Source organism: Euprymna scolopes, chromosome 46 (assembly GCF_053919585.1).
Source record: "Euprymna scolopes isolate OS-2025 chromosome 46, ASM5391958v1, whole genome shotgun sequence".
NCBI classification, from domain to species: domain Eukaryota; kingdom Metazoa; phylum Mollusca; class Cephalopoda; order Sepiida; family Sepiolidae; genus Euprymna; species Euprymna scolopes.
In genome coordinates, this window is record NC_136527.1 from 97,718,122 (window position 1) to 97,742,497 (window position 24,376).

The 24,376-nt window shown below is 33.1% G+C and overlaps 1 protein-coding gene across 1 annotated transcript; it reads right to left on the reverse strand.

The window, feature by feature from the left end:
- Nucleotides 1–4,347: 4,347 nt before the first annotated feature.
- Nucleotides 4,348–16,999, reverse strand: LOC145270190 (peroxisomal sarcosine oxidase-like). Its single transcript, XM_080125819.1, has 6 exons — nucleotides 16,946–16,999; nucleotides 14,620–14,802; nucleotides 13,648–13,788; nucleotides 11,344–11,493; nucleotides 10,047–10,122; nucleotides 4,348–4,472 (listed from the first exon to the last, which is right to left on the reverse strand). Exons 1-6 carry the CDS (start codon nucleotides 16,997–16,999, stop codon nucleotides 4,348–4,350), a joined length of 729 nt encoding a protein of 242 aa, XP_079981945.1.
- Between the last annotated feature and the right edge of the window lie 7,377 nt (nucleotides 17,000–24,376).

Here is a 24,376-nt window from a genome sequence, read left to right on the forward strand (position 1 = left end):
ACCTTCTGATCAAATTAGGATTCTACATTTTTAGGCGGTTTCCACAGGTCCCGTTAATTATTATTATTATTATTATTATTATTATTATTGTTGTTGTTGTTGTATATATATATCTATATATCTATAAAAGTGAACGTGTCTGTGTGTGTCTGTGTACATTTCCCTACGCAATAACTCTGTCAATTTTTAGTCTACAGACGCGAAATTTGATATACAGGGTACTGAGATTTGGGAAAATCGATGTGATCGGGTTTCGGCCAGAAATTTCGCTATTAAGAGGTCAAAGTTCAACGATTTGACCTTTGTGAACTCTACCAAACTCCTCCGACAATTTTGGGTCTAAACATTTGAAATTTTAGATATAGGTTCCTTGGACATGAATCTAACTTAATAACTTGATTTGAGCCCAAAACAATAAATATTAAGGGGTCATAATAGAGTCAAACTTATAAAATTGACCGTTTTTTGTTTTTGTTTTTGCGCTTAGCATACACCTCCAAACACCCGGGTAACGCCGGGCCCAAATGCTAGTGTATATATATATATATATATATATATATATATAAAACTCTCTTTCTAGTTTTCTCACTTTTTGTCCAACTCTCGATCTTCTTTCACTTTTGTCCTTCTCTCTCTCTCTCTCTCTCTCTCTCTTTATAGTTTTCTCCAACTCTCTCGATTTCCCTCCAACTTTTTCTTTTTCATCTCTTCCCATTCTCTCTCTTTTTCTTTCTAGTTTTCTCCAACTTTCTCGCTCCTCTCACTCTGTGTCTGTCTGTCTGTCTGTCTGTCTGTCTGTCTGTCTGTCTCTCTCTCTCTCTCTCTCTCTCTCTCTCATTAAGTACCAACCCTAATTAAAAATATAGTACTTAATTAATAGCAATCATGTTGGGTCTACGCGCTTACCGTCTCTCGGTCATTTTTTTGTCTCTATTTCCGCACCGTACCCCTAATCAACTTACCACCACCACCATCACCACCTCTCCCAACACCCTTGCTCATACTCGTGTCCCCAACCATCCCCCTCTCCGTCTTCTCCAGTGGTACCCTTTCAACTTCACCCCCTCCCACCTCCGAGAACTCGTGTGACATTCTTCTTGCAAAAGGTTACCTTCTTCGCGTTTGAATCACGATTCACGCCTACAGTCATTTCTCACCTTCTCTTTTTCCTGATTATTTCCTTCCTTCCTTCCTTCCTTACATTCGTTTTTTCTTTCTTTATATTTTTTTCTTTTTTTTTTTCTTTTTTTTTCTTTTTTTTTTTCTTTATTTCTTTCGTTTTACTATTGTTTCACCTCAAACAAGGAACAGTGCCATTTGGATGTAAGAGGCTCATATTGAAGTCCAAATTTTACAGGGATACTATGTAGGAAGTTGAGCGGCAAGATGTTTATTAACATTACATTTGAACTTCTGCATGTCAGTACAGTCAGGGTAGCAGGGGCCCAGGGGAGAAATTCCAAAGGGTAACAGTCTTTAGGGGGCTAGTATCTGGGACATAATTTGCAGGGATACTAATGTAGGGAGTTGAGCAGCAAGATGTCTGTTTACATTATACTTGAACTTCTGCATGTCAGTACAGTCAAATTAGCAGGAGTCCGGGGGGAAATTCCTATGTGTATTAGTCTTTTTTATATTATTGCATTTTTACCCCAAATAAGGCACAGTGCCATTTTGATCCAGAGAGCTACTACCTTGGACATAATTTGCAGGGATATTAGCTAGGGAGTTTTGCAGAAGGATGTCTGTTTACATTACACTTGAACTTCTGCATGTCAGTACAGTCAGGGAAGCAAGAACTTGGAAGGGAATTCCAAAATCTAGCAGTTCTACTGAAGAAACTATTAGAGTAGAAGGCTTTCTGGTATCTGGTATCTCTGCTGTGTAGGGGTGGGATTTTGCTGCTTGTCGGGTTTGTCGAGGATATTTACGTCCTTGAAGTACAAGGGCTCATAGTCTGTCGGAGCACCTACTATTAAAATATTACTATTAAAAGTTGACAAGAACATTCTTTTTTTTTTTTTTTTGTTTTTTTTTTTTTACTTTTAAATTCAAATGAACATATCTCGGGCCAAACAAAAATTTGTTGATTTAAATAAGCACCATCAGAATAAACACACTTTTGCTAACGCAAAACAAGCGTAAAAATCTTGCGTTCTGGTGGCGATCAAGTTGCTGAAGACGTTTTTGATATCGCTTAGGTTTTTGAAGCATTTCTCATGCAGAAAGTTGTCGAGATGCTTGAAAAAATTGTAGTCGGTTGGTGGAAGGCCTGGAGAGTATGGCAGGTGAGACAGAGTTTCGTAGCCCAATTCGTTCAACTTCTGCAGGTCGGTTTAGCGACGTGTGGTCGGGAATTATCGTGAAGAAAAATTGGGCCTTGTCTGTTGACTAATGTTGGATGTTGTTGTTGAAGTTTCTGATGGATATCATCCTTTTTTTGACAGTACTTCTCCAGGTTTGTCCTGCGTTCAAAAGACTATAATGGATGAGACCACCATACAGTCAGCATGAACTTCTTTTAGTGCAACTCTGGCTTCGGGAAGTGTCGTGGGGTTTCGTTGGTGTCCAACCAGTGAGCTGGGCGTTACCGGTTGTCGTAAAGAACCCACTTTTCATTGCAATTCACACGAGATCGAGAAACGGTCGAGAAACAGGTCATTCTTGTTGCATAGACTACTAGGTCGACTGGAAAGTTCTTGCGGAATTTTTAATTTTGATTTCAAATGATGTATTTTCAAAACAGTTTTCGTTATAAATCTCTACTTTATGTATAATTTTTAAGAATGTTTTTCGCTCTATCGTTTGAATTACAATCGTTCTATGACAAAATCCATATCTTATTTACAGAACGTTGAATACAAGATGGAAAAAAAAACAAATTCGCATAATTTTCTTATTTCAATTCAATCTAGGCCGAAAAGCAGCTGAAACAACTAATATCGAACGCACAGCATAATGGTGGTTTAAGAAATTTCGTGGCGGCAACAAGGATATTGAAAATGATGAGCGTAGTGGTCGACCATTCGATGTTGACGACAATCAATTAAGAGCCTTAATCGAAGCCAATCCATGCATAACTGTTTGAGAACTTGCTTCAGAATTAGTCGTAACGTATACAATGATTTTTAATCTCTTGTAAGAGATTGGAATGACAAAAACTTGATAAGAAACGTCGTTATAAAGTGTCATCTTCCCTTCTTTTTTTTTTACACGGTGGTCACCACTTATCAAGGCCCGGGAGCCACTCAGGGATAAGGCTTATTGCAAGTACATTACGTTAGTGTGGAGATTTGATGAAGTGTTTACGTAAGAGGGCGGTTCATTAGGAATTTGTTAACGTTGGACTTGAAGACATCCAAGTTGTAGTCAGGTGGGAAGCAGGCAGACGGAACAGAGTTCCACAGGTGTGTAGTTCTAAGAAAGAAGCTTTGTTCATGGAATCCACGTTTTGATTTAGGCACAGATAAAGAGTGGGGGAAATTTTTCACAGTGGATTCAGCTAGACGGGTGTTTTTCGTGAAAGATTGGTGGGGGGGACCATAGATTGGAGTTCAGACGAGCACCTGCCATGGAAATAACGATAAAACAAGGATAGACTCTCAACGTCTCTTCTGTGGGAGAGAGGTTGCAGGGAAGAGAAAAGGGCAACCCCCCACCAAACTACGAAGTCGATTTTGTACTCTGTCAAGGCAGAACATGTGTTTTTTCAAAGTCTCTGTCTCTGCCACCTGACGCTGACCCTGTCGTTTTGAAATTCAGAGGGAACTCTCTCTCTCTCTCTCTCTCTCTCTCTTTCTCACACACACACACACACACACACACACACACACACACACACACACACACGTGCCGAGACAAAACTTTGTTTTATATAATAGTATCCTCTCTTTCATAAGTAAAACAAAACAAAAACAAAAAAACATACACTCAATAGAGTTGGTATGTATGGAAAATATAAACGACATTTTGGTTGCAACACTCACGCACAAATGTAATTAAAACCAACAAAACATGCAATGAAAAGAAATGAATTCGAATTACATTTTCTTTCAAAAAAACAACGAACGATAATACAATAAAATGGCTACTCAGAATCAAATATTGATTTTTTTAAGACGAATGTTTTAATTTGAGAAAAGATGCGGGAATAAAAATGATGTATGGAATATACTGTCGCTTCTTTATTAATATTAATCGATGTGGTTCCTCATATGCAAATTATTCAATCACTTGTTTTTTGTTTTTTTTTGTTTTTTTTAATATTTATTTCATGTTTCCAGGCGACACGCATCCCCGGGATTTCCAGCATCTTTAGCACCCTTTCTGTGTTTTCCTTCGTTGTTCTCACAGAGAGGCTTTCCGTTGAAACCGGTCGATTCTGAATTGAGAAAGGTCGTATGTGGACGCTTTCCCCATCGCCAAATTTCCAAGGATCTTTCCAACAATGGGCGCAAGCTTAAAACCATGACCTGCAAGAGAGAATAAAAATATCGAGAAAGGCACTATTAGAGAACTTCTTTCCAAACTTTAAAAACGTGAATGTAGTACGCCAGTGTTAACTTTGAAATTCTTCTAAGACCTGGTCGAGAAAATCAGTTTAGGAGAACCTTCAACAGTCGGTCGAATTCAAATCACATTTTTCTTCACTCTATAATTCCCTCTTGTCAAACTTTCACAAGAAAAAGAAACACTCGACTATCTACAACCACGATAAACGATTTCCCCCACTCTATATCTGTGCCTAAATTTAAATGCAGTCGTACATCTAAACAATATGATATAAATGCGGAAGTACCTCAGGGGTCTATCCTTGGACCTTTATTATTCCTGATATTCATAAATGACCTCCCTGATTAAATTGTTTCGGAGATGGGTATATTTGCTTATGACACCACTCTCTATAACAGGCACAAAGGGAAAACAAATGAACACACATCTAAGGAAATAACAGAAACACTAGAGAATGACTTCCAATCTCTAGTGGAATGGGAACAAAAATGGATGGTCACATTCAATGCTGCCAAGACTAAACTTGTTTCCTTCAATAGTTACAAGAAACATTCTCTACCACCAATAGCAATGGCCAAGAACACATTACCTGAAAGTACTTTCATAAACTCCTAAGCCTAACGTTTACAGGGAACATGAGCTGGAATAGATACATTGAGAGCATTGCCAAAGCTGTTGCAAAAAAGGTGGGCTCTCTCTCTACCGTGCTGGAAAAATACTTACGCCTGAAATTATCCTGTACCTCTATAAGGCCACCATTCGCCCATGTATGGAGTACTGTTGTCACATTTGGGCTGGTGCATCTGCTGGTTTTCTCTCACTCCTGGACAGGGTTCAAAAGAGAGTCGCCAACCTGATAGGTCCTGAACTGTCATCTAGGTTTCAGCCTCTGTCCAATCGACGAAATGTTTCATCCCTCTGCCTTTTCTACAAATACTTTAATGGTGAATGCTCTGACGAACTACAAGCACTTGTACCTCCTCGACGTGACTACCTCCGACAAACCTGACAAACAACTAAGTCCCACCCCTTTACAGTAGAGATCCCTAGGTGTAAGAAAGCCTTTTACTCCAATAGTTTCTTCCCCAGAACTGCAAGACTTTGGAACTCCCTTCCGGATTCTGCTTTCCCAACTGTACTGATATGCAGAAGTTCAAGTGTAATGTGAACAAACATCTTGCTACTCATCTCTCTTCATAATTCCCTTACAACTTATGCCTCGGATAGTGGCCCTCTACTTCAAAGTGGCACTGTGCTTTGTTTGGGGTGAAAATTGATTCATAAAAAAAGATAAAAAGAGAGAACGAAAAAAGAGGAAAAGAAAGAGAGAAAAGTGGGAGTTTTTTGGGCCAGTATCAAAGTGCAGTAATATCTTCTGTTTTCCGTCAGAGGGGAAATCCTTCTCAACCGAGGCATTTTCTTTTGTCCCATTCAGAGTATCATTTTTGCAAAACCGACGTTGTGTCTGACTTTACTCTCAAATGAATGTCAGTAATTTTTTTTTTAATGAACCAAACCACAGTAAATTGTAATCATCAATCATAGATAAGTGTGTGTGTGTGTGTGTGTGTGTGTGTGTGTGTGTGTGTGTGTGTGTGTGTGTTACCAGCGAATGGTAAAAACTAGACACAAGGTAGAGATTAACTAATAGACATATGTAGATTAAAATTCGTAATAATAGAAACATGTAGCCAAGGGAGATAACTCTAGCGAAAATAGTTCTAAGAAAGAAAACTCTCATTAAAAATCTATAAATACTAAAAATACAACGTAAATAAATACATAAATATTAGCCTGGCAAAAAAAAAAAAAAAAAAAAAAAAAAAGTTCAGTCTGAATTTGATAAAACAAAAAAAGTAATTTTCACCAACAACTAGGCTTCGGACGATGTGATCTCTGAATTTCTTGCCGCTCTTCTAAAACACGCCATGGACTGAGGGAGATAACCCTATTTAATTTAGAAATTCGTTCATCTTTTTTTTATTCTTTCATATGACAGTTTGGCGCTTCTACACTATTGGGGCGAAGTTTCGGAAATCGTATTACTGAATTTCATATGAAAAGAATCGTATCTACGTATTCCTCGTATTTTTTAAGATGATGATATAAAAAAATTACGAAAATCGATAAGGTAGAAAATTATTTATTAAAGAAAATAAAAAATACAACTTGATGGAAACGATCGTAAGACACAGGTTAGTTCAAAAGGGAGGTAATTTTCCGTTTCTATTTAAACTAGATGACCGCAATTATTCCTACTACTACGACGATTAAAGTCATTCAGTCGGACATATATTCGGTGAATTTCTAACAGCATTTTGTGTAATTATTTAGTTTGAACTCATTTTCCCAAACTTACCGTATTCAACAGCAAGCACACACTGCCATTCTCCTTTTTCAAATATATCGATAAACATTGTATGATTTTCGAACCGATTACACATTTTAAAGTGAGTAAAACCACTAAAAACCCTTTTTTCCAGTTAGGTAGAAAAGTAACTTATCTTGCCTTTGGTAACATTTATTTGTTATATAGTTGTTTTTTTACCACTTTTTTGAATCTATGTGTACAGTAATACAAACCCGGAAGATCCAACAAATATGTGTATAATTTTATAAAAAAAAAAAATCAGTTCCGTTAAAAAAGAAAAAAGTAAATAAATAAATAAATAAATAAATAAATAATAATAATAATAATAATAATAATAATAATAATAATAATAATAATAATAATAATACCAAAAACAAATAAGGTCTGCAATGCAAGGGGAGTAACTCTAAAGTTTAAATTTAATTTCATAAAAGTTAGAGTTATCTCCCCTTTGCTCTATGTTGGAATTTGCAATTGATATTGAAACACTTTATTTGTTTTTGCGTCATTGATACAAACCCTTCGGCAGATGTGCCTTCCGACTTTCTTCGAATGTATCGTCCATGTTTTTACATCATCGTATCATTATATAAAAATAACAACAATATGTCTACATACATGAAGTGATAGTAATGTCAGAAACCGATTTTAGAATGCGTGAAAAAAAAATTGAATAATTCGACCTCCTATTTTTACAAGCTTATAACTGCTTAAAAAATGTAATTCAAACCCTATTTTTTTTCAATTAAAGGAGCAAAGAGCAACTTTTAAAAAAAATAACAGGTTTAATAGCAAATTATGCAATTTTTTTAATCGGCTTTCTTTAAAAAAGATTTGAAGAAAATCAACGAAATTTTTCTTCCTTCAAGTATAAAAAATCGATATAAATTCCAAAAAATCACTTATCTAAAAAAAAAAAAAAAAAACTCAATGTGTAGTTCAATTCTTTATGGTTAAAAATTTTTCCATATTTATATTTTAAATTCCAATTTTTTTTAAATAAAATAATTTTTTAAACAACTATTTGAAAAACGTGCGATAATGGAAGCATTTTTCGAAAAACCAGAAGTAATCTTTCTCCTTGTGTTGAACTACGGATGAACAAAAGGACATAAAAACCACACATTCACGTTAGGTGTGTAGCCTTGTACCTGGATGAACGTGTGTTACCATAGTTGAAAAATAGTCAAATTTTACTCATAGGATTATTCCTTAAAAAAAACGTGCCATCACGTGGCATTACTAAACGGAACTTTTATATACCAAACTGAAATTTTTCGTTTAAGATGACAGTTTCATATCTATCTATCTATATATATATATATATATATATATATATATATATATATATATATATATATATATATATATATATATATATAAATTTAACTCTTGGTTCGTTCGTAATTAATAGTCTAAATAACCACTGGAATATATATATATATATATATATATATATATATATATATATATATATATATATATATATGTGTGTGTTAATTACTCCTAACCTTTTTTCCTTAAGAAAGAAGTTGTGTGACTCGATAACACACTACAGAAGATGACAGTTTCATATATATATATATATATATATATATATATATATATATATATATATATATATATATATATATATAAATTTAACTCTTGGTTCGTTCGTAATTAATAGTCTAAATAACCACTGGAATGACTGCTTCGACATTTTAGTATAATATGTTTACTGTACCCATGTGTGTTTTTACATATCTCTTTTTAATTATAACATCAGACTGAATTTTGCTATAATAAATAGGTGTTTTTCCTTGTACGGATGGGGCATTTTTTTTATTTGGGGACAATTATTTCACGCCGCGTGCCATCACGTGACATTACTAAACGGAACTTTTATATACCAAACTGACATTTTTCGTTTAAAAATGGAATCATTTCTCTTTCGTTAATATATATATATATATATATATATATATATATATATATATATAATATTTCGTGTTTTATATATAAAGTACAATTGTTGAATGTTATTCTTTTGACTATATTTGTTTTTAGGAGAAGCACAATTAAAAAAAAGATTAAAACGGAGCGAAATTTAAATTTCCATTCCATTTTTACAACAATCGTAAACAAGTGCATACTTCGTAAGTTTTATCGTAAGTTAACGAGCAACCCATAAAAATCTGCTTAAAATATTGTAAATGTATATATATATATATATATATATATATATATATATATATATATATATATATATATATATATATATATAACCTCTCCCTAACATACTGACAATAATTTGGTTCCGTCCTTCCCTATAAGAGGGATTGATTTACTAGGATTTGTATTAGAAGCTGAGCAAAATTATTCAATTGTTGAATTTTTTGCATTTTGGTTAAATTTGTTAGTTTGCAATCGCTAAAAGCCCACACAAAAAAATTGAACAAAATTAAAAAGAATGGTACTCATGCAGAATTTAACCCCCTCCCTTGGATTCCAATTAGTTTAGGGTTCGACCGGCAATCACTGGATTCAGCCGAGCGTTGTTCAAATGTTGAAACACTAAATCAACCTTTTATTTATTTTTTTTCATAGTTAATTAATGATGGGAGCATTTTTTCTGTTTATTTTCTTAACATCTATTGACAAAAAAAATTGTACATTCTTTGAAAAATAAATTTAACTTTTCTCTACTTTCACCTAACTATTTACGGTGTTCATATAAAGCATTCATTTTTTCTTTTCATGATAAAAATTCTGTTTTCAAAAAGAAATGTTTACTGCCAACTTTCTTTTAAAAAAAAAGTGCAAGTTTTTCTGAAAAACAAAAAACTTTCACCTAACAATTTATGGTAAATAATTCACCTTTTCTTGGGGAAAAAACAACTTTTATTGATAAAAAAAATTGCAAAAATAATAAAATAAATAAACAATACAAAATGCAATTTTTTATGGGGAATGTGTTCCATTTTAACAAACTGAGCCACAGCAACGCGTGGCCGGGTGCAGCTTTGTGTGTAAATAAAAAATATATATGTATGAACACGTGATCGCTAAAAACAATGGACTTAGATATAACATTCATTAGCTTACCAGTAATAGCAGGAGCACATTTTCAAAAGTAGGTTAATCTTTTTTTTTAATAGAAACATGTAATGATAATAATTACCTGAAAATCCAGCTCCTATGATCAAATTTGGATGAAGAGGGTGTTTGTCTAATACAAAATGCTCATCGGGAGTTTTCTGTTGGAGATAGTGAAAAGAGGGAGTTGTTGGAAAAAAATCAAAGATACATAGTCAAGAGATACACACGAATTATATATATATGTGTGTGTGTGTGTATGTGTGTGTGTATGTGTACGTGTATGTGTGTATGTGTGTGTATGTGTGTATGTGTATGTGTGTATGTGTATGTGTGTGTATGTGTGTATGTGTGCATGTGTGTGTATGTGTATGTGTGTATGTGTGTGTATGTGTGTATGCGTGTGTGTGTATGTGTGTGTGCGTGTGTGTATGTGTGTGTGTATGTGTATGTGTGTGCATGTGTATGTGTGTGGGTGTATGTGTATGTGTGTGTATGTGTATGGGTGCGTGTGTGTGTATGTGTGCGTGTGTGTGTGTGCGTGTGTGTATGTGTGTGTGTGTACTAGTCTTCCCGTTGGTCCTTGAAGGGTATGTGTGTGTATGTGTGCGTGTGTGTGTGTATGTGTATGTGTGTGTACTAGTCTTCCCGTTGGTCCTTGAAGGGTATGTGTGTGTATGTGTGCGTGTGTGTGTATGTGTGTGTGTGTGTACTAGTCTTCCCGTTGGTCCTTGAAGGGTATGTGTGTGTATGTGTGAGTGTGTGTGTATGTGTGTGTGTGTGTACTAGTCTTCCCGTTGGTCCTTGAAGGGTAAGATGAAACAATTTTCAAAATAAAAAGTGATTTTGCAATTTTATTGTCTTTTATTGTCTTGAGAAAACATTTTTTTTAAGTAATAAGTGAAAGAAATAAAAACTCAGGAAGCCTCCAGAGCACTACTGCATACACTAATTAAAATTAAGGAGATCCTACTAGGTGCGTGTCTAATACAAAATACTCGTCCGGGGTTTTCTGTTGGAGATGGTAAAAGGAGGAACTTATTGAAAAAATCAAAGATACATTGTGAGGAGAATTATATATATATATATATACACACATATATATATATATATATATATATATATATATATATATATATATATATATATATACTAGCAGGGTGACCCAACGTTGCTCGGGATTGAATGATGATCAACAAATTTTTCACACTCCTATATTTTTGTTGTCATCGAAATCAGTAAAATCAATCATTTCTAACTTGAATTCAACAGCATCGTCGACCTCTAGAAAAGATAAAACCCTGTATGGTGGCCTTAACTATCCACTCACCTTCCATTAATTTACTTATACTAAACATGGTTAAATAATTGCACTCACTCACCGTATATATACAATGCTCAACAATACAAGGGTCTGGTTCTAATCCAGGAAAGACATCTTTCACAAATTCACTGCATGTTTTGATGGCCCAATCATTTTCAACTTGGTCTCGTCTGTCGGGATCAATAACAGGTCCATCGTGTAGCGCCACCTGTTGAGTTTAGAAGAAAAAGAATAGATAAAAGTCTATTACGATGAACAAAGGGTCATAAATCGATTTGATATGGGGCGCATATTGAATGTAACTTTCATTTTTCCCATATTGCAGGCGTAATCAAAGTCAGGTCAATCCAGTGAAATGACAACGGCTGAATAAAACGCACTCAGAGTTAGTGTTTGGGTTAATAGATGGCATAGCTTTTCATATGTAATCGGTGGGCATATTTATCTATCTATCTATCTATCTATCTATCTATCTATCTATCTATATATATATATATATATATATAGTAAGTTATAAAATATACATGGCGATTAAGCTACACTGAATATTCCGCGCTTCATCCACTCTAGGATTATTCAGGCTTATGCAAGAATTTTGTGGTTGCCGCGTGTTTTTATATACGCACCTTCTATTGAGTTTTTAGTTAGCGTTGTTTCATACGGTGTTTTTTATTTTTGAATGTACTTTTGTGGTCATAATATAGAGTATTGAAATCTAAGGAAGTCATACCTACGTAATATTTCTTGTTAATCGGGTTTTCTTTCGCAAATATTGTTGCCTGGTAAACTATGCTTTTGGTTAGACATTTATTTTGAAGTGGGCAAAATGTGCGGTACCTACATTTGCATTTATCTTGTTTGTTATTAGTATTTTTATTTTTATTTCTAGTATGGTTGTTCGTGTCCAGGGTTGGTTTATTATTATTTTTATTTTTATTATTATTATTATTATTATTATTATTATTATTATTTCTGCTAGTTACATATGTGTTTTTTGTGTTAGTTCTATTTTTGTCATGGTGTCCACTTTTTTATTCTTGTTTTGTTATTTTCATAGCTTTTATTTAATATTTTGTTATTATGTGGTTTAATTATCGTCTCTAAATTTTCGCAGCAGCTGTAGGATAATTTTAAGGTATTTTTATTGAAAATTTTGTGTAAGGGGTTGGTTGCAGGAAAGTGCTTTTCGATAAGATCTACAAATTTCTTGCCAAGTTTTGTTTTTAACATTTGATTGTATGGTGCCGTATACCAGATTATATTTCTTTTTCTTCTATTTTTAATTTTATTATAGTTATTGGTGCTTTGTTGCTTATATTTGCTATCAATATTTTTGCATCCACTATTTTTTAGGGCTGTTTCATAAATATTAGTTGACCTGTTAAATACATTTTCATCGCTTGAGTTATTGCTGAGTCTACTTACGATCGAGTTAGGAATCTGTTTTATAATTGATGGTGGGTGATTGGACTTAGGGTTTACGTATATTGGATTAGCGTTATCTTTTAAATAGGGTTCATATGTGTTTTTATCTAAATTTAACGTGACGTCCAGGAAGTTTGTTATTTTTATGTTAGCTAATACGTCTATATTTAGGCCTAGTTTTTTTCATTTCCTTGTGTATGATTTTCTTAAAATTATCAACCTATATATATATATATATATATATATATATATATATATATATATATATATATATATATATTTACTATAATAATTAAATACCTACAGACACTAGTGTTTCATCCTTTTGGAAATCTAAAGTGCAGGGTGTCACGATTAACACCAGTCGAACGATTTTGAACCCCACAACACGAGACATCTCTGACTCGAGTTGCGGGGTATATATTAAGGGGATTAGAACAAGTCTGAAGAGCAGAGTATATTTTAATGTATTAGTAAATTCATTAATACAATTGAAAAAAAGAAAAGAAAACAGTGCTGATGATTGATAATTTGTAATTAAAATTAAAAATCGGTTTCACAAGGAAGAACAAACAAAATCAATAAATTGTACGATCGTTTCGGAAACGATGTTTTTATTGAGATAGACAATGGGTCTTGGACAATAATTTTAACATATAGTTTTTTGAAACAAAGTCTCCTCATCATCAAAAATATTGGGTGGGGGTTTTACAAACGTTACAAAAATATATAAAACGTTACAAAAATATATAAAATGTTGAAAAATTACAATAAAATATAAAATGTTGCAAAAAAATAAAAAATGTTACAAAATTACAAAAATATAGAAAACGTTGCAAAAATATATAAAATGTTACAAAATTACAAAAATATAGAAAACGTTGCAAAAATTTACAAAGCGTTACAAAAATATATAAAACGTTACAAATTTACAAACCTTCACTAAGCCAGGGTATTCGTATGAAGGGATCCCATAAAAGTGGGCTGAATCCGTGTCATAGATGAAAGGAAGGAATTTGCCTACTTCGTATTGGTCAGGGATCTTTGCTTTAAAATAACCAACACTAATCCGGACGGCCTGAAAGAAAATAAAAAGTTCCGCAGTGAATGTTGTATTTATTTGCTTCTCCACTGAGCAAATTAGGCACAAGGCCATTTTTTAATGTGGAGAGACAGGGGGAGAGGGAAGGGAAAAGGGGACCAGCTCCCGAGAAGTGGGAAATGGGAGCTGGATAGTGATTTGCATACTGGTATGTAGGGTTGCCCCTACATGCGGCAGCCATCTTTTCTTGTTGTCCGCCCATGTATTAGTGGTCGGCTGTTATTGGTTTAAATACGAATGTGTCAGGTGATTTGACTTGGCACACTTTTTGTATCATGCTTTCTTTTTCAGTCTAACCACTCGGCATCAGGATAGACTCAAGTCAGCGGCCCTCTTTCTCAAGGGAGCCAAGACAATTCCTTCATGGACACCAGACAATTGGTAAACGAAGGCTACAACTCTACAAGCAGAGGCAACTTACGACGATGATAATAAGATGATGAAGATGATGACGGTGATGATGATGATGAGTATGGTTATGCTGATGGTGAGGATGATGATGATGATGATGATGATGATGACGACATGATGATAATGATGATGACAATGATGAAGATGATGAAGATGAAAATGATGATGACGACTATGATGATGATGATGATGATGATAATGCTAATGATGGTGGTGAACTGATGATATGATGATGACAATGATGATGACAATTATGATGATGAGGATGATGTTGACCATGATGATGACGATGATGACAATGATAATGACAACGTACGAATATGAATATTCCTTAACGTATCATTATATAAAATAATGAGGGGAATGTATGTTTGGTCTCTTTTGTTTTTCTCTTACTTTCAAAGGGAACTGGAAACCTAATTTGTTGAGGAAACGTCCAGCCCAAGGTCCAAGGCATAAGATGACGCTCCGTGCCACGTAAGCTCCTCTGTTTGTATGCAGCGTGATTATCTCGCCTGGTTCAAGTGAAAAAAGTTCCGTCTTGTCCAGAATAACTCCGCCATGTTTTAAAAACTGATTCTGTGAATGGAAAAAATTAATTAATTAATAAAAAATAAAATTTGTTGATAATTTTTTTTATAAACTGATTCTGTGAATGGAAAAAATTAATAAATTTATAAATAGAAAAATAAAATTTGTTGATAAACTTTTTATAAACTGATTCTGTGAATAGAAAACATAAATTAATTAATAAAAAACAAAATTTGTTGATAATTTTTTTATAAACTGATTCTGTGAATGGAAAAAATTAATTAATTTATAAATAGAAAAATAAAATTTGTTGATAAATTTTTTATAAACTGATTGTGTGAATTGAAAATATAAATAAATTAAGAAAAGAAATGTTTTTTATATAAATAAAAAATCTGTGTAATATATGCAGATATTATTTTTTGACAATAACTAGTCCAGAAAAGGTTGATATGCCATAAAAGAAAGCAGAATAACAAACAATGCTTTTCAACATTAACTCACACACAGAAAAGGGGTTGATATGCCGTAAAACTTGTCAAAAAAACTAAGCAAAATAAACTCCTGTCCCTTCCCCGCAATGTTACATCTTTGTGCCTGTCTAAAAAATATTTTAATGGATTGTGCTCTGATGAACTCATCACACTTGTTCTCCCTTCGACTTTAATACGCCTGACAAAACCGCTTAGTAACAAAATCACACCCGTTCACTGTAAAGGTCGCTAGATGCCAGAAAGCCTTCTACTTTAGTAGTTTCTTCCCTTGAGTAGCTAGACTTTGGAATTCCTTTTCCTGCTACTTGCTTCCCTGACTGAATTGACATGCAGAGGTTTAAATGTAATGTAAACGAACATCTTGCTCATCTCCCCTAAGCATGCTCCCAAATAGTAGTCCATTACGTCCAAGTGGCGATGTGTCTTGTTTGGGTTGAACGTGAGTAAAAAAAACATTGTCGTCGTCATCATCATCATTATTATCATAATCATCATCAGTATAATCATCGTCATCATCATCATCAGCAGCAGCAGCAGCATCACCATCATCATCATCATCATTAGTCATTGTTGTTTTACGACATTTTGACGAACTAATCCTCTGGCCTGCTTTGCAGTAAAGTAAACCCGACAACAGAAGCAAAATAATAAGTGATGCTTTTCAAAAAAAGTAAGGTTGATATGCCGCCATAAAGCAAACTTATTTATGCAGTTACAAGGTGATATTGATTTACCTGGTAGTATATAGTCATATTTTTGGTATTAAATGACTGCATAAAAGGTTGATATGCCGTAAAGCAAAGTTATTTATACAGTTACAAGGTGATATTGATTTACCTGGTAGGATATAGTCATATTTTTGGTATTAAATGACTGCATAAAAGGTTGATATGCCGTAAAGCTAACTTATTTATGCAGTTACAAGGTGATATTGATTTACCTGGTAGTATATAGTCATATTTTTGGTATTAAATGACTGCATAAAAGGTTGATATGCCGTAAAGCAAACTTATTTATACAGTTACAAGGTGATATTGATTTACCTGGTAGGATATAGTCATATTTTTGGTATTAAATGACTGCATAAAAGGTTGATATGCCGTAAAGCAAACTTATTTATACAGTTACAAGGTGATATTGATTTACCTGGTAGTATATAGTCATATTTTTGGTATTAAATGACTGCATAAAAGGTTGATATGCCGTAAAGTAAACTTATTCATACAGTTACAAGGTGATATTGATTTACCTGATAGTATATAGTCATATAGATATATTTTTGAAAGCGCAACTTTGTAATATATAAAAATCGATAGAACATTAACTCTATCATAATATCTATGAAATCTGCAAGAATTAAAATATCATATTTAAGCGTATTTTATGACCTGGCTTCACCGGGCGTCCCTGCTTAGCTGGGATGAATACTTTTGAAGTTTTAACAAAATAGCTACTATATCAGAGTGTCCCCATTTATACTGAACATCTACAGAATGTCAACATCAATATATTACATATGAATCAGTCCCTGTGGAATTTCCACAGGTCCTGATTTTTTGGTATTAAATAAAGGTTGATATGCCGTAAAATAAACCAGACAAAAGAAGCAAAATAATAAGTGATACAAAAAAAAGTAAGGTTGATATGCCGTAAATCAAACTTATTTTTTATACGGTTACAAGGTGATATTGATTTACCTGGTAAGTCTGTAAGGCTGTATCGGATTTCAGGATTCCTCCTTCTGGATCCATAATGACTGAAGAATCCGGATAGATGGAAATGTCATAAAGATTGTGGAGATCTTTGCTGTTAAGCTCCGTATACTTCATTCCATTGCTGGTCAAGGCATTTTTGACCTCGGCCACATATCCCTTTTTGTTTACGCCCATAGCGAGAATACCTGTTGTTCTTTGAATCCGACATGTGAATGAATGAATAAAAAAAAAATATCAAAACAAGTATAATATTATTCCATAGCAAAGATATTTTGTAGTAGAAATAATAATTTTTTGGAAGTTGAAGTGTAAATTCGAGTTTCCAAATGTGTATGGTTGTCTATTAAGAGGGTACTTCCAAAAGTAAAACCTCCTATTTTTTCTTAACTCAAAAAATTGAAGAATTATGAAGACTGGAGTGATACCATCAAAACGTTCTTCTTGAAGGTAGCAGCTCAGGAAAACCAGCCTCTCGGTGTCTCCATGACATTTCAAGTCCAGTATTTCTAAGCCTCCCTCACATGGACATTATATACAGACTTATCTGTGCACCCAGTGTTTTCTCAAAAAGCGAGGACAAGAGTTCGACCAGAGCATTTAGGTGTTGTGCAGGCAGGGAAAGCACGACCAGTCGATAAAGGATGAGAGGGAAGATATACGTTGCACACGCCTTGGCTCTACCCTTTAAGGAAAGTTTCCTAAGAAGCCACGAGTTGACCACAGCCTCCACCGTTGACCGTACCTCCAACCAATTCTTTTTGAACTGGAGACCCGGTCCAAACCACACACTGAAGGGCGCTTTTGTCATTTATATATATATATATATATATATATATATATATATATATATATATATTTCAGAGGAAACATAATTTAATTTAAATACCAAAAAAACAAAAAACGGGCAGGTGAAATTATTAAAATTTCCTTAAGGACTTATCGTCTGACCCTCTAAGAGGAAACGTCAGAATGATAAATTAAAAGCTAAGAAACGAATGAGGAAAGAAGGGAATTTGGTTTCAGTTGGAAGAACATTGAGAAAAAAAAATCTCACTGTTCAGGTGGTTTTAAATCAATAAATATCTCCAACTGATGTTTCAAAATCTTTTGTCTACCTAGCCGTGTAATTATATTCATGCAGATATTCTACATGATTTATACTTGCATAATATTTGCATAAAAAGTTTACAGTAAACACAAAATTGTTTCCATGTATATTTATGTATGCGTATGTATTTTTGTTTAATCTATCTATTATATCAATAAAAATGAACGTGTCTGTGTGTGTGCCCATGTGTCTGTATACGTTTCCCTATGTTATAACTCTGTCAATTTATTAGTCTATCTATCTATATATCTTTAAAAGTGAACGTGTCTGTGTATCTGTGTGTCTAGATTTCCCTATGCAACAACTCTGTCAATTTTCAGTATACAGACTCGAAATTTGATATACAGAGTACTGAGATTTGGGGAAACTCTTTATAATCGGTTTTCGCCCAGAAATTTGGCTGTTAAGGGGTCAAAGTTCAATGATTTGACTTTTGAGAACTCTACCACACTCCTCCGCCAATTTTGGGTCTAAACACTTTAAATTTTAGATATACGTTCCATGGACATGGATATAACTTAATGACTTGATTTTAGCCCAAAACAATAAATATTAAAGAGTCATAATAGGGTCAAAGTTTAAAAAATTGACCGCTATTTTTTTTTTTGGGGGGGGGGGTGCTCAACATACACCTACAAACACCCGGGCAACGCCGCGCTGAAATGCTAGTATATATATATAAAAGCGAATGTGTCTGTCTGTCTGTGTGTGTGTGTGTTTCCGTGTACATTTCCCTACGCAATAACTCTGTCAATTTTCAGTTTACAGACTCGAAATTTGATATACAGGGTACTGAGATTTGGGAAAATCTTTGTGATCAGTTTTCGGCAAGAAGTTTGGCTCTTAAGGGGGTAAAATTCAACGATTTGACCTTTGAGAACTCTACCAAACTCATCCGACAATTTTGGGTCTAAAAACTTGAAATTTTAGATATAGTTTCCTTGGACATAGATCTAACTAAATAACTTGATTTGAGCCAAAAACAATAAATGTTAAGGGGTTATAATAGGGGTCAAACTTTTAAAAAAGTTGACCACTTTTTTTTTTTTGCTCAACATACACCTCCAAGCACCCGAGCAACGCCGGGCTTAAATGCTAGTATATATATATATATATATATATATATATATATATATATATATATATATACACATAGTATACTAAAAATACGTTTTAAGATTTTATAGAGTTCTTGCTATGCTACATAAAGGTTGGTAGTCATACTTGGGTCAGGTTACATGTTGTTCTAGAAGATCCACCTCCTAGGACTTACCTTCTTTATTTGCTAACACAATATGCATTGTTTAGAGTGCAAAAGAGCTTACAAAAGGAAAGAGAAAAAAAAAAGACTTTATTTTTCTCTGTGTGAGTGGATTGATATCACAGATAAAAATGACTCCGTGGGACGTGTGGCTTAGCTGTGACCCATAAATACACATTTTTATCGAAAGCACCCGCGGGCGTCAAAATCAATGATATAATTGTGCCCCCCCCCCTTACTGGACATTCTTACCTTTGAAGCAGTATTCCTGTTTCTGTTTCAAGTTTGCTCCACATCGGGTAGGCTTCCCCCATCATGTGTGCAAAGATGGTCTGTGTGTACGCTTTTCGAATGATACGTGTTTGTCCATGGGAACTTCCTCTGCTATGAGGCAGCGGAAACTGAAAATATTACAAAAAAAAAAGAAAAGAAAAAATCATAAATTAAAATGGAAAATTGAAATAAATTAAATGAAACCCCAAATAAAAAAAAATATATATATATATAAAAATAGGAAATTAGAATAAATTAAATGAAAGCCCAAGTAATATATACATATTAAAAGAACATATTAAAACAAATATATATATATATATATATATATATATATATATATATATATATATGAAATGAACACATTAAAATTAAAATTAATTAAAATTATGAAAAAATAGAAAATAAATTAAATTAAATTAAATGAAAGCCCAAATAAAAAGACATATGTACAAAGAACATTTGCAAATTAAAATTAATTAAAATTGTAAATAAAAATAGAAAATTAAAATAAATTAAATGAAACCCCAAATAAAATATATATATAAACAGAATACATAAAAATTAAAATTAATTAAAATTATAAATAAAAATGGAAAATTAAAATAAATTAAATGAAACCCCAAATAAAATATATATATAAAAAGAATACGTTAAAATTAATTAAAATTATAAATAAAATAGAAAATTAAAATAAATTAAATGAAACCCCAAATAAAATATATATATAAAAAGAATACATTAAAATTAAAATTATAAATAAAATGGAAAATTAAAATAAATTAAATGAAACCCCAAATAAATTAAATGAAAGCCAAAATAATATATATATATATATATATATATATATATATATATATATATATATATATATATATATATATGAGAGAGAGAGCATATAAAAATAAGAAATAAAAATAAAAATAAAATCATAAAGAAAATTTAAATAATTAAATAATCAAATTTTGAAAATTTAAAGATAAAAACATTAAAGTTATAAATTACAGTTAAAAATAAAAATTAAAACTGTAAAATAATTTAATATAAATTCAGATAAAAAATTCAAATTAAATTAAAAATTAATTAATAAAGTAAAATATGATGAAAGTTAAAATAAAAAAGTAAACATTAAAATAAAAATAATTAATCAAATTTACAATTAAGCCATTAAAATTTAGAAACTAAAAATTGAAATGTACAACGATCAATGATAAGTGCTCACCGATGCTATACATTTTGTCAGAAAACTCACCCATTAAAAAATGAGGACTGAGGGACAAATAAAGAGAAGCAAGAGTAGCATCCACAATGCATCGTTCACTCTCCATTATTTTATTAAGTATTAAAACTTAATAAAAGTCCAATTGTAGTGTTTAAGGGAACGTATGGTGATAGATTCCCCTCTCATTAACTGAAAATAAATAGAATTGCCTAATCTAATTATGTAATAAGATCATCTTATTGCATTATATATTAAATATAAATTATATATTATTAAATTATTGGTAGATATAATAAAAACATTTATGGACGAGAAAATCTATTATTAAAAATAAACAATCAAAACAATATAAATTAAATATTGAAATAAAATATAGGTATTAACATTTGAATCTAATAAAAAATAAAAAATAAAATTAATATCACAATAACTTATCTTGCAAAATGTCATATAATAAAATTGGTAGCAACTGTTCCTCTACCAGACAATATATATATATATATATATATATATATATATTAGTGATGGGACGATTCCGATACAAATACTGATTCTGTTATAAATTCCTGATTCTGATTCAATTACCGATTTCATGACTTTATAGATTATAGATTTCTAAATTAATTATTTTAGTCTCAATTCTTTATCTACTATTATATTATACCCAACATATAGTAGTGATTTAAAAAGTAGTATATATATATATATATATATATATATATATATATATATATATATATATATATATATACTACTTTACTTTTAGTATATATATATATATACTTTATATACTTATATATTTAGTATATATATATATACTTTATATACGTACATTTATATATTGTCATGCTTTTTAGCTTTAAGAACTAAATTAATTAATTAATCGTTGAAAACGTGATCTTCTTCCAAACTTTGGCTTGTGACGTTTTAAGGAATTGCTAGATAAAAGAAAAGAGGTTCTATCCATAGTCCTTGAGCCCCTGGAGGGGCATAGGCCATCTACAACTTTTTGTAGATGTTTTTGTAGCAAGGAGTTCTTTTTACGGGGTGAGGGTGCTGGCCCCATGCCCAACCTTCCCAGTAGGTACATACAGTACCTAGCCTTCCCAAATGGTCACTGATCTGGTACTGGCCGAGCTCAACGTTGCTAACTTCAGTGATCTGGTGATAACCGGTGTGTCAACGTGATTGCGCAATACTGCGGGGGAGGTTAAGAGAATATAATTGTTGGGTCTATGCTATCTTTAAGATCAAGTAGTGTCCCATTTTCTAACGTGTGTGGTAAAGTACTAAGGAAGTGAATGTCATCCCTTATGTTTTTTTTTGTTTTTTTTAATTACATTTTCACCCCAAATAAGGCACATTGCCACTTTGATGTAGGGGGCTACTATTAGGGACACAGGCTACAGGGGTACTAGGTTGGGAGTTGTGCAGCAAGATATTGGTTCATGTTACACTTGAACTTCCGCTTGTCAGTACAGTTGGGGAAGCAGGAACCTGGCAGGGAGTTCCAAAGTCTAGCGGTTCTGGGGAAGAAACTACTGGAGTAGAAGGCACTCTTACATCTAGGGATCTCTACTGTGAAGGGGTGGGATTGTACTGCTTGTCGGGTTTGTCAGGGGTATTTACGTAGAGGGGGTACAAGTGGTTGCAGCTCGTCGGAACATTCACTGTTAAAGTACTTGTAGAACAGGCAGAGGATTGCTACATTTCGTCGATGGGACAGAGGCTGAAGCTTGGATGATAGTTCAGGACCTATTAGGTTGGCGACTCTCTTTTGAACCTTGTCTAGGAGTGAGAGACAAGTAGCAGATGCACCGGCCCAAATATGACAACAGTACTCCATACATGGGCGAATGGTGGCCTTATAGAGGTACAGGATACTTTCAGGCGTCAGTAGTTTTCTAGCATGGTAGAGAGAACCTACCTTTTTCGCAGCAGTCCTGGCAATGCTCTCAATGTTCCAACTCATGTCTCCTGTGAATGTTAGTCCAAGGAGTTTAAAAGATGTGCTTTCAGATAAAGAGTCTTTGGCCATTACTATTGGTGGTAGAGAAGATTTCTTGTAGTTATTGAAGGAAACAAGTTTTGTCTTGACAGCATTGAATATGACCATCCATTTTTGTCCCCATTCCACTACAGATTGGAGGTCATCCTCTAGTGTTTTTACCATTTCTTTAGATATATGTTCATTTGTTTTCCTGTCGTGTCTATTATAGAGCGTGGTGTCATCAGCATATATACCCATCTCACAGACAATTTTGTCAGGGAGGTCATTTATGAATATTAGGAACAATAGAGGTGCAAGGATAAACCCCTGAGGCACTCCCGCATTTATATCATATTGTTTAGATGTACGACGATTGAGGACAACCTGGATTTTTCTCTTATTTAAGAAGGATTTAATTATGTTAAGTATTCTTCCAGTGATACAGTATGATCTAATTTTCCTGAGAAGACCTTCATGCCATACCCTGTCAAAAGCCTTAGATATATCTAGAGCTACCGCTCTACCCTCCCTTGCTTTGTCAAGTGAATGGTATATACGCTCGGAGATTACAGTGAGAATGTCTGCTGTGGAACGGGCTGCCTAAATCCATATTGTTGGTTGGTAAGAAGTTTAGCATCTGTAAAGTGATGGACTAGAGCTTGGTTAATTATGGACTCAAATATTTTGGCAAAAAGTGGGAGGAGGCTAATGGGGCGGTAATTTGCTGGGTCAGTTCTTTCGCCAGAATTCTTGAAAACTGGCACAACACTGATCTCATCCCGGCTGTGCTATTAAAAAAGTGCTCTGCTGAAGTAGCTCCAATCCTCTCCAAACTCTACAACAAATGCCTTAATGAATCATGCTTTCCGGGCTGTTGGAAAACTGCTTCTGTGGTACCAATATTCAAGAATTCTGGCGAAAGAACTGACTCATCAAATTATCGCCCCATTAGCCTCCTCCCACTTTTTGCCAAAATATTTGAGACCATAATCCGGCACCTTACAGATGCTAAACTTCTGACTGACAAACAATAGAAAAATTTTGATAGATTTTTAAAGTTTAAAAATTGAAAAATATTGAGTTCGGAAAATTCATTACTGTTTTTAAAAAAAAAATATTTCAATTACTTTTAAAACAACTTTAATAGTTTATTTTGGAAGTATAATCCATAAAGAAAATAAATAACCCACTTTTAACTGAGAAATTACGAGTTTTTTATATTTTATTCGCAGTTTCGTGTTAGGGGTGTCAAAAATTCCTACAAAAATTCCGATACACCTAGTCATTTTCTACATTGTTTTCTTTGAAATCTAAACTCTAACAAATATACAACTTCAAATATTTTTATATATAGTCGTTTGATTAAGAAAAAAATACAGCACATACGATGTCTACACTTGTCCAAGAAAAATAATTAGTTCTTATCGACATAGCGGAATACTGAAAATACACGTTATACAAGCCAATATTCAAGGGAGGTAACTCTAAATTTTATTACTGAAATTTTTATTACTGAAATTAGAGTTATTTCCCCTTGACTCTAATGACAAGTATGTAAT

Coding starts and splice junctions, on each gene's coding strand:
- LOC145270190 (XM_080125819.1), bottom strand. CDS start 16,999: ATGGATCCAGAAGGAGGAATCCTGAAATCCGATACAGCCTTACAGACT. Junction 13,789..14,619: donor GTTTCCAGTTCCCTTTGAAA/GTAAGAGAAAAA, acceptor ATTTTCTTTCAG/GCCGTCCGGATTAGTGTTGG. Junction 11,494..13,647: donor AATACCCTGGCTTAGTGAAG/GTTTGTAAATTT, acceptor TAAACTCAACAG/GTGGCGCTACACGATGGACC.